We start from the raw sequence: 12,053 nt of genomic DNA on the forward strand, positions 1-12,053 counted from the left end.
AGATGAAGGGAGGGGGGAGGGGAAAAAAAGCATTCGTTACAAGTAGCAGCTGGAACAACAATATGAATCCTGTCTAAAGCGGCCAACTCTAGGGGCTGGCTTGGGCCTAGGCATCTCCATTAAATCTTTGTTCTCTTTTGGGTGAGCAGCAGGTTATCACTGCAGGCAAGCAACCTCTCAATCACGGCCAAGTGTATGAAAAGAAAGAGTTTATGGACAAGGTAAATCTGGGACACCAAAACTCCAAGGCCAGTATTTTACTACTCCCGCCCGCCGGCAGTTTCATCGGCCCACCACATTCCGAAATCCGGGGTCTGGGGCACTCCAAACCTCACTTTAAGAATCTGTCATGTGGTTCTTTGCCCCATTACCTCCTGTGTGAACGTTTTCTCTGTGTTTTGCTGACTGAACATGAGTCACACCGTGACTGGGTCCCCTGACTTGTACTCTACAGTACTGACCACAAGGTGAAACATTCCATTAACTTAATTCATGATCTACAGCGACAGGACAAATTGAGTATCAAGTCTACAAAGACTTCTGGATTTCTTTTAACTTCATTCCGAGCTATTTTAACACCACTCATGGAGTGCCCACATCCAGCTAGCTTTCCTTCCTAAGGGCAGAAATTTCACCCACCATTGCTCTTCCACTACTATGTTCATTTCCCACATGATTTGCCATTTCTGAGTTGCTTCTTCCATATCAATTGCATCTTCTGATTTTGAGTCATTTCACCAATTTGTTGAAAGACAGACTTGCATTTCTGTAGCACCTTTCATGGCATTTTCCAGCCAATCCGGTACTTTTGAAGTGTTACTGTTGTAATTTAGCCAACATACAGCAAGCTCCCACAAACATGGTGATAATGACAAGATCATGTTTGTAACATTAGTTGCATTCTCAATCTAAAGATTCAGTTTAAATTTAAAGCAATATTCACCCCAAAATTTGACCTCCGAGGCAACCCTATTGTACAACCATACTTGTCTGACAAGTGTTCAATTTCTCACATCAAACCTATGTGGGCACGGTGGCACAATGATTAGCACTGCTGCCTCACACCAGGGACTCAGGTCCAATTCTGGCCTTGGGTCACTGCCTGTGTGGAGTTTGCACGCTCTCCCCGTGTCAGCGTGGGTTTCCTCTGGGTGCTCCGGTTTCCTCCCACAGTCAAAAGATGTGCTACTTAGGTGGGTTGGTCATGCTAGAAATTGTTCCTTAGTCTCCAAAGATGTGCAGGTTAGGTGGGGTTATGGGGACAGGACAGGGGAGTGGGCCTACGTAGGACGCTGTTTCAGAGGGCCGGTGCAGACCCAATGGGCGGAATGACCTCCGGCTGCACTATACAGATTCTGTGGAGTCAGTGTTATTTGAAAATGAAAAATGAAAATCGCTTATTGTCACGAGTAGGCTTTAATGAAGCTACTGTGAAAAGCCCCTAGTCGCCACATTCCGGCGCCTGTCCGGGGAGGCTGGTACGGGAATCGAACCGTGCTGCTGGCCTGCTTGGTCTGCTTTAAAAGCCAGCGATTTAGCCGAGTGAGCTAAACCAGCCCCAGCCCTATTTTGCAACACAAGCCGAGATCTTCCGGCTGTTCACACCGGTGGGATCTCCCAGTCACACTGATGACACACCCCCACCGCAAGTTTCCCTGAAGGATGGAGTGGATTCAATGGGAAATCCCATTGAAAGCGGCGGTACCAGAATATCCCACTACCAGCCAATGGCGGGCTGCCTCCTGCCTCTGAGAATCCCGCTGGCGGGGAGACCAGGGAATCCCGCCCCCTATTGGCCCATCCCCTGTATCGGCACTAATGGCAAACTGGATAATTCACTAATTTGTAACAGGAATGTTGCCCTATGTAATGCATGGTGCAGTAATCTGCTGCTAAGGTTCAGCTGTGTTTAACAACCTGACCTGTCTCTTTTTCACAAATTCTAATTCTGCGCCCAGGCACGTCCTAAAGTCAAAGGCTTCCAGGGAGGGAAGTTTACAGCTTGACAGGTTCTTGTAATTTTCAAGCTGCAGTTCACAAGAAACTTGCGGGAAATCAGCACCTATCCCTTTTAAAAAAAAATAAACTTCTGCAACTCTGAAGTGTAAGGTTGACATGTGGCTGGACCATGCCACAAGCAAATTGTTTCAATCAAGTAGACTGATTGAATAATTGTTGCTAATGATTACTGGCAAATCAGTAGTTGCTACACGCACGTCAGAAGTAAAATCGAACAACAGGAGCATTCCTAAGAATATAATGTAATTTAAAAAAATAAACTCTGCCCTGAGTCGATAGTGTCCTTATGCAGGATGCTCTAGCTAAATCAGGGGCTGGTTTAGCACAGTGGGCTAAACAGCTGGCTTGTAATGCAGAACAAGGCCAGCAGCGCGGGTTCCATTCCCGTACCAACCTCCCCGAACAGGCGCCGAAATGTGGCGACTAGGGGCATTACACAGTAACTTAATTGAAGCCTACTTGTGACAATAAAAGAGATTATTATTATTAGCTCAGAGTAAATGGAGGTCGGTTTGACTCTCAGTCCCCCAAAAGCAGAGTCTCAAGGAAGCCAAATGCTCCGCCCCATCATTGATATCACCAGAGCTGCGCGGGTAACAAATCTAACTGTTCAGCTAAAATATTTGAAGTTTTAAAAAAAATGTTTTAAATTGACAGTGAGGCTGAAGGCAATCACTTTTATGCAACAAAAGAAAAATCTCCTCAACTTTCCCTCCAGTTTAAAGTATTTCACTTAGCTGATGTCACCAATTATTCGTTTTTCAGAACAGGAAATCTCTCCGAGCAGCCAGGCATCCAAAAATGCCAATCATATTTGACTGTAATTTCCTTGGTCAGTCTCTATATGTGGACAGCATACACACTGAAATAAGCAGGTGGCAATAGTTTGAGCATGTGCTTCAGCTGCAATTTTTAGGAAGTAAAGAATGATGGTTATGTTTATAATCCTGAAGCTATTACTAACTTTTCCAAGTTGCGTTTGAACCTTTCTTTGAAGTTAGGCGAATGCATCTTGCCTTCTGGTTGTATTGTCAGTGACAGATGTGCCAGTAATACCATCTCCCGGCTTTAAGTGGTGCTGTCTACTCAACTGTCTGACATTTTTCACCTGCAAAGTGGCAACTTGCTGCTGTTTCTTCCTTGAATACAACACGTTCACAGGAAGAATGGCTCAATCAGAGTCACAGATTCCGACATTACAGGTATGGAGCGCAGCAATAACACTATTCAATCCAACTCCACAGAACTACGCGTCAGTGCAATTGAAGAAATTTCTCAACCCATGAACCATATAATGGCCGGAATTGTGCTGTTGTCGGGATTCGCTTTTTCTGCATCAGTGGTAAGAAGTCCAGACTCGTGCAGAAGAGTCAATCACGAAGATCCTAAAACGGAACTACAGCCAAGCTCCAGAATTAAACTAGGTCATTTCAGCAGCCATTGTGCTTTTGTCACTCAGAGAGACATTGTCCAGATAATCCCCCTGTAACCGAGGCTGAGATGTCCTCGCCCCGCTGCGGTGGGATCAATGGCTGCGGTGAATCAGACAAATGTCTGTTGAGCTTCGTGGGACGGGACGAGAAAGGCCAGAAATTTTCACCCCTTGGCTGAGAATCATGGTAGACTGCCATTCGGCCCATATCATCTGTGCCAACTCTTTGAAAGAGCTGTTCAATTAGTCCCACTGCCCCTGACGTGCCCCCACAACTCTTTTCCCCATAACCCGGCAAATCTTTCCTATTCAAGTATTTATCGACCTCCCTTTTGCAAGTTACGACGGAACCTACTTCCGCCACCCTTTCAGGCAGCGAAATCCAGATCGGAACTCGCTGAGGAACAAACATTTTGCATCTCCCGCTGCCTCTTTCGTCTCGTGTGTCCTGTCACTACCTGCTCCTTCTGCTAGTGGGGAGAAGCGACATGCATGTCAGAGTCTGCCCTGAGATTGCAATGAAAATATACCGTGAAAAACCTCAGCTTTGTTTCCACGGTTAAGGCCTGACCACCTGAAACTGAGTTAAGAGTTACTCACCCAGGCTGGAGCGAGTGCTGGAGCGTTCAATGATTGTGTGTTTGCTGGGGTTGTTCAGCACTGATCGTTTGGCAAGAGAGATGTCAGCAGTAACTCGTGTGATTGATATTCTGTCAACGGAAAGCAGAGTTACTTACAACATTCTGACAAAGAGCTTTGGCACTGTCTGCATTTCCCTGTGAGGTTACAGCATTCTATTGCACTGTTCGGCTGACCATTCAGGGTGTGCATCTCAAGGGTTGGACCTTTCATGGATTGCTTTGCATTCAAAGTAGGATCAGTGTTTTGTTCTGAAAAAGCACGATGGCCGCATTTTCCCAAGTAACAACAATGGATTTCTTTTTCATTTTTTGTGAAGATGCCGATTCTCTTGGGCTACAATTTCAGTCGTTTGGTAAATCACCAACGTGGCCATTTTTCATGTGAGTCTAGATCACTAGTGTCAGCAAATGTACAGCAGGGGGCATGACAATCAAGCGTGATTGTGACTTGGGCTCGCTTGCACACGCGTATACTTTCCAACAGGCGTTATTACGTATGCCCCCCCCCACCCCCCACACTCCCAACCGCCCCACCAAGGCCTTTTCCTCTCCCTAGCTTGGAGGGCTCTGAGGTCAACACTAATACCCCTGAGATCGATCCTTCCTCACCCTCTCCCCTGTAAAATGGGCTAACGCAGCATAATCCACAGCTAAACCGTGGGACCTCGCTGGTCTGTCAGGCAGTTACACACTGGGCAGTACCTGAGTAACTGAGCCACTGGGGGGGGGGGGGGGGGGCTGTACCCCATCATTTGTCTGGTGGGATATGCCATGAACATACTATTTAGAGAGCAGAAATAATCAACCAGTTCAATAGGTGTTTCTGGTCCACGTGAGCCAGTTCCCACCCCTCTTCACTCCACGAAGAACATATCCTTCGATCCATTTCCCCCCATAAGAAATTAGGAACAAGAATAGGCCATTTGGCCCCTCGGTCCTGCCCTGCCATTCAACACATCCATTCACCTCAACTACTACTAATCATTCTCTGGGGAAGACGTTTCCTTTGAATTGCCTGTTGCATTTATCAATGGCTATCTTAGGGCAACATGGTCGGCACAGGCTTGGAGCCTGTTGGAAAGTATACGCGAGTGCAAGCGAGCCCAAGTCACAATCACGCTTGATTGTCATGCCCCCTGCTGTACATTTGCTGACACTAGTGATCTAGACTCACATGAAAAATGGCCACGTTGGTGATTTACCAAACGACTGAAATTGTAGCCCAAGAGAATCGGCATCTTCACAAAAAATGTGCTGTAATTTTCTTTCTTCTTTGTTCTTATTGTATAGTATACTTATGCTTCTGCCACCTAGTTTAGGTCTTAATGTCTACCCTCCCAACCCTTTCATTATCTTAAAAACTTCCATTGCATCATATTTTCTAGAAGAAAGATCCTCCCCCCCCTCCCCCCACACAAGCCTGTTCAACGTAAAGGTGACCCCCCCCCCCCTCCTTCCCAACCGCCCCACCAAGATCAATTCTCGGGATTCTATTCAGATTCAGAGGGCTTGAGTTGAACTCTTCACTATTCTCTGGACTCACACAAGGAGAATTGTGCTTCGACTCCCATTTGACCGGGGGGGGTGGGGGTTGAATTAATCTTGCATTTCTCCCTACCACCCCCACCCAGTCTCCCACTGGGTTCCCATTCAGGGCAATCTCAAAAATACGCGGCCTCATATTTGTGTATCCTATGTTCACATGTTCATTTAGTTCTACCGGTTCCGTTCTCATCAATTTTTCTTTCTTTCTATCCCTGAACACAGTACTGCCTTGCTGAGTGGGGTTTACAGTCATCCGGTGCAATCTAATGCCTCACCCAGGTGATCACTATTCATGTGCCAACTGTGAAAGGCCACTCCACCACATGGTGCATCACATCGGATCCTACCCTCAACCCACGTCTGGCGGTGGGAAGTGGGAGAGTCACTGGATAGCAGCTCGGACAAAGGAATGCTATGTTTTGCAGCCTATTTGAATGTCTCGAACTTCATCCCAGTTGAGCTGAACTACTTTAGTATAAGCAGCATGAAGCTTCAAACTGGGCGATAAGACTGAATCTTGTCATCTATCAGGGGAAGGTATGCACCAGATGAACCAACATATTCCCACACACCAATATATTATAGAACATAGAACATAGAACATAGAACCGTACAGCACAGAACAGGCCCTTCGGCCCTCGATGTTGTGCCGAGCAATGATCACCCTACTTAAACCCACGTAACCTGTATACCCGTAACCCAACAATCCCCCATTAACCTTACACTACGGGCAATTTAGCATGGCCAATCCACCTAACCCGCACATCTTTGGACTGTGGGAGGAAACCGGAGCACCCGGAGGAAACCCACGCACACACGGGGAGGACGTGCAGACTCCACACAGACAGTGACCCAGCCGGGAATCGAACCTGGGACCCTGGAGCTGTGAAGCATTGATGCTAACCACCATGCTACATATTTACTGTGAACCGTACAGAGGATAGATGAACTTTTGCCACTCCTTACCTTCCATCGAATTTATGTTTCAAAAAGTCAAACAGAGCTTTCTGCATCATATCTGTCACCTGTACAGGAACAGAAACAAAAGAAGAATATTTATCTTTTGCCACGGTTGAAAGTAAGGTTCACTGCTTTAGTTGCTGTGTGAATTATCGGAGTTAACGTTCCTCAGGTACAGCCAAACAATGACTAGTTGGCATGTCAGGAATGCTGACTCACTGCTCAATGCAGTTGATTCATAACCTGCCATGATTATCTCGGCACTAAAATTAACCACTGGAAACTCTTACTGGTCATGAGCTGGGGACAAACAGCAGATAGGAAACCATAAAGAACCATTCATTTTTTTAAAAGTAAATTTTAGAGTACCCAATTATTATTTTTTCCAATTAAGGGGCAATTTGTCACGTGGCCAATATACCTACCCTGCACATTTTTGGGTTGTGGGGGGTGAGACCCGCACAGACACGGGGAGAATGTGCAAACTCCACACGGACAGTGACCCGGGGCTGTTGATGCATAAATTTGAAGTGTAGTCACTATTGTAATGAAAAATCTTTTTAAAAAATAAATTTAGAATGCCCAATTATTTATTTCCAATTAAGGGGCAATTTAGCATGTCCAATCCACCTAACCTACACATCTTTGGGTTGTGGGGGTGAGACCCACGCAGACACGGGGGGGGGGGGGGGGGGGGGGGGGGGAATGTGCAAACTCCACACGGACAGAGACCTGGGGCCGGGAATGAATCCAGGTCCTCAGTGTCATAGGCAGCAGTGCTAACCACTGCACCACCTTGCTGCCCAACTCTAATGTAAAATCTGTAGCAACCAAATTCTACACAAGAAGATTTCACAAACATTTCAGGCGGGCACGATAGCATCATTTAAGATGCATCTTCTAGACAGATATATGAACGGGCGGGGAACAGAGGGAAGTAGATCCCTTGGAAAATAGGCGACAGGTTTAGATAAAGGATCTGGATCGGTGCAGGCTGGGAGGGCCGAAGTTCCTGTGCTGTAATTTTCTTTTTTTTTTGTTTGTGAAGCAGTAATGACCAGAACAAACAGTCAGTTTTAATGATGTTGATTAGCAAATAGATATTGGTTAGGACGCTGAGTATAATTCCCTTGAATGTCTTTGAAATAGTGCTGCAGGATCTGTGAGGTCCACCTGAGAGAGCAGACAATTCAGCTGAAAGACAGCCAGCTCCACTGACAGTGCAGTATTCTCTCAGTACTAGACTGAAAGTATCAGCCTGAAGGTTACTCTCAATGCTCAGGGGTGGGACGTGAACCCACAACCTTCCGATCCCAGAGCAAGAGCACTTTCCTCTCCGGGACAGTGTACACACGTACTGGGAAGTCATGCTACACTTGGAATATTGCGCGCAATTCTGGTTGCCAAACTACCAGAAGGATGTGGAGGCTTTGAAGAGGGTGCAGAGGAGGTTTACCAGGATGTTGTCTGGTCTGGAGGGTGTTAGCTGTGTGGAGAGGCTGCACAGACTTGGACTGTTTTCATTAAAAAGACGGAGGTTGAGGGGTGACCTGATCGAGGACTACAAGATTATGAGGGGCATGGATAGAGTGGATGGGCAGGCACTCTTTCCCAGGATGGAGGGGTCAGTCACCAGGGGGCATAGGTTTCAGGTCCGTGGGGAAAAGTTTAGAGGAGATGTGTGAGGCAGGCTTTTTACGCAGAGGGTGGTGGGTGCCTGGAGCGCGTTGTCAGGGGAGGTTGTGGAAGCAGATACATTAACCACATTCAACAGGCATCTTGACAAACACATGGATAGGATGGGTAGACGGGTACGGCACAAGGAAGTGCTGAGGGTTTTGGCCAAGGTTGATATCATGACCGGTACAGGCTTTGAGGGCCGAAGGGCCTGTTCCTGTGCTATATTGTTCTTTGTATGACTGCACAAAGCTCTATGCCAGGAACAATAAGTCGTTACATTTGACTGTATTTTTGTTAAGCAGGTCCCTTTGGGAAACCAGCCACTTACCTCATAACCTTTCAGAGACGGACCCACTAGAATGATTGGCCTCATGGATGGCACTACGTCATAGGGAGGCACATTCTCCTGCTGTCCGGGGGAGAGGAGAAACAGAAATCCAGATAAAGCATTAGAATAAATAAGGGCCTATTATCCTCAGAACCATACAGCACAGTTGGAGGCCATTGGGCCCATTGAACCTGTGCTGGCTCTCTTGAACTAGCTGTGTTCCTCTGCTCTTTTCCCATACGTCTGCAATGACATTTTTTTTTTCAAGAATCTATTCAGTTCCCTTTTTGAAGTTACAATTGAATCTTCTTCCCTTCAGGGGGTGCATTCCAGATCACAACAACTCGCTGAGTAATAAATGTCTTCCTCTCTCCCACACCGACTGTCGAGCCAACTCTCTTAAACCGTTGTCCGTGGATATCAGCCCAGCTGCTGTTGCAAAGAGTTTCTCCCTATTTAACTCTGCAAAATCCTTCCATCATTTGAAGTGCCTTTATTAAATCATTCCTGAACTCCCCCTCCTCTAAAGGGGGCAATGTCCCACCTGGATTTGCAAGACCGTCTTGCATTTCTAGTGGTAGAATTGACAAGTTAAAGAGGCACTGTCTTCACCACCAGCGAGCGACAAGCCCCAAACAAGTTGTGCGTTACTTTTGCTGAGCACAAGCAAAGCCAGGACGAAGCATTCACGCGGGAAGCAGTCCGGCCCGAGTGTTTGCCAAGCGCAAAAAAGTGCAGTGCCACTTTAAAATGCTTTGCTTATTTAAAAACAGTCTCAAGTCTCAAAGACTGATAAATCGTGCTCAATAAAGAAGTCAAACTACATCAACATTTTGGTAAATATTTCACTGGAAATCGCTTCGAACCATGATTTCTACATTCCAAACACGCTTGCTCAGGCCCTCAATGTTTGGCTTGAACAAGGTGCCAAATATAGAAAACATTTGGCAGATTTGGCCTTGGTTTGATCTTGTCCGCCCTCTTAATTTCCCCAGTGTATAGGCTCCAGTACATTTCATCTGGGCTGTGTGTGTGACCAAAGACAAAGAAAAGAGTTCCTTTCCTCAGCACTCAATTTTTCAATTTAAGAGCCTCCTTACTTGAGAAAGGACGTACTGGCGCTGGAGGGTGTGCAGAGGAGATTCACTAGGTTAATCCCAGAGCTGAAGGGGTTGGATTATGAGGAGAGGTTGAGTAGACTGGGACTGTACTCGTTGGAATTTAGAAAGATGAGGGGGGATCTTATAGAAACATTTAAAATTATGAAGGGAATAGATAGGATAGATGCGGGCAGGTTGTTTCCACTGGCGGGTGACAGCAGAACTAGGGGGCATAGCCTCAAAATAAGGGGAATTAGATTTAGGACTGAGTTTAGGAGGAACTTCTTCACCCAAAGGGTTGTGAATCTATGGAATTCCTTGCCCAGTGAAGCAGTTGAGGCTCCTTCATTACATGTTTTTAAGGTAAAGATAGATAGTTTTTTGAAGAATAAAGGGATTAAGGGTTATGGTGTTCGGGCCGGAAAGTGGAGCTGAGTCCACAAAAGATCAGCCATGATCTAATTGAATGGCGGAGCAGGCTCGAGGGGCCAGATGGCCTACTCCTGCTCCTAGTTCTTATGTTCTTATAATCCATTCCCACAAAGACTGGAATCTCTTGCAGTGTGTTGTCCAGCATTCTACTGGGAGAAGTTAAACCCCTGAAGATGGGGATTGCCTCGACCTGTAACTGCTCTTTAGAAATGGGTCTTCGGATCGGATTGGCGTTGGCTCTGAGCTGTTTGAAAATGGTGCTGACTTCCTGGAGCACGGATCGGTCGGATATCAACTTAGGGGCTCACCATTCTGCCAGACGGTAAATGGACGGTCTGATCTTTTCATCAGGACTGGGATCTTTTGACGGATTACCCAGCTGGGAGGGGAGCATCAAGCTCAACGTGACCCCACCCTCATCTAATACCCAGACATCTTGGGCAACATTCCCAACCCAATGACAGTGGGTCCACAGTGCTGACATCAGCTGATGCAGCAGAGATTGAACAAGGGACATACCTGGTCTGTTTGACTATGCCATGCTGGACCTTTCTTTTGTCAACTGAGTCACTGGGGAGATCAAACTGGGCATGTAGCAGGGGAGTTGGTGGCAAAGCTAAGCACACGGATGCTCATAGCTTATTTCTAGTAAGCTGGAGTTCACTAGAATTGAGAGGCGGCCTCATTGAAACATGGAGGGGCTTGATAGGTGCTGAGAGATCTAGAACACAGAGGCCCAATCTCAGGATAAGGGTCCGATCATTTAGGACTGAGATGAAGAAGAATTTCTTCACTCAAAGGGTTGTGAATCTTTGGAACTCTCTACCCAATGAATTGTGGGTGCTCCTTCGATGAATACATTGAAGACTGGGACGGACAGATTCTTGATCTCTCAGTGGAACAAGGGATATGGGGAGCGGGCAGAAAAGTGGAGTTAAAGGCAAAGATCAGCCATGGAGGTATTGAATGGCAGAGCAGGCTCGCTAGGCCATGTGGTCTAGGCCTGCTCCTATTTCTTATGCTCTTACGTGTTCAACAATCGTGGTAAAAGTTGGCATGAATGTGCGTAAAGCTACTGAGAGTTTTAGATATCAGCTAAGGATCATGGCAAAGCTCTTTGACTCGCAGTATTTGTCAAGTACCTTCAACCTGTCACATGTTGCATATTGTTTAGAAATTTGTGAAAGGCCTTAACTCAGGTTGGGAGCGATTTGCAGCCACGATCACGGTCAGAGAGAATGGCAATGTGGGCTAAATCCGGAGACAACCCCATTTCCCAATTGTCCCCACCCCTTGTCGGTAATGTCACGAGGTTCATGCCTTCAAAGGGCAGGAACCTCATTTAAATGCATTATAATACATTTTAATATTAACAAACCTCCCTGTCACATGATTCCCCCTTCAATAAATATTCATACTTTACTTTGGTGAGGTTTCTAACAGCTTTTCAAAAATGTGAATCCATTGAGGGAAATCCCATCAGGGGCGAGAAGGGAAGTGTAGCCTTCAGTGGGGGCAGAGAGAGAAGAGGGACATGCCCAGGGAGTGCTCTGGCACTACCCTGACACTGCCCACTGGCACAAGTTGGCAATGCCAACCTGGGATTACCAACCTGTGCCAGGGGCCAGTGCCGGGGTGGACCCATGTGGGAGCCCCTTGTGGTGTGTGAGTTTCCATTAATGTGTAGTGGTGGTGATGGGAGGGGGGGGGGGAAGTATTGGTGAAGGGGGAACTTGCAGGCATGAGGGGAGGGGGGTTAAAGGGGGAGTCCCCTAATTCCCCCATGTTGGGGGCTGGGGGTCCGTTCAATTTCAGTTCCGATCGGGGCACCAGTGGAGCCGGGTGCCGGCTCTAACAGGTCCCGTCCCAGCAGAGTGAAGGTGTAAACCACATCCACTTTAGTTTTTCTTTAAAGG

The 12,053-nt window shown here is 46.8% G+C and overlaps 1 protein-coding gene across 1 annotated transcript in view; it reads right to left on the reverse strand.

Moving 5' to 3' along the window:
* Positions 1–12,053, reverse strand: part of LOC119953960 (voltage-dependent L-type calcium channel subunit beta-1-like) — a 309,597-nt gene that overhangs the window by 32,928 nt on the left and 264,616 nt on the right. The window contains 3 exon segments of the mRNA XM_038778682.1: positions 4,052–4,161; positions 6,604–6,662; positions 8,606–8,686. Coding sequence (XP_038634610.1) covers positions 4,052–4,161; positions 6,604–6,662; positions 8,606–8,686 — 250 coding nt within the window.

This window comes from Scyliorhinus canicula, chromosome 19, assembly GCF_902713615.1.
Source record: "Scyliorhinus canicula chromosome 19, sScyCan1.1, whole genome shotgun sequence".
Taxonomy (NCBI): domain Eukaryota; kingdom Metazoa; phylum Chordata; class Chondrichthyes; order Carcharhiniformes; family Scyliorhinidae; genus Scyliorhinus; species Scyliorhinus canicula.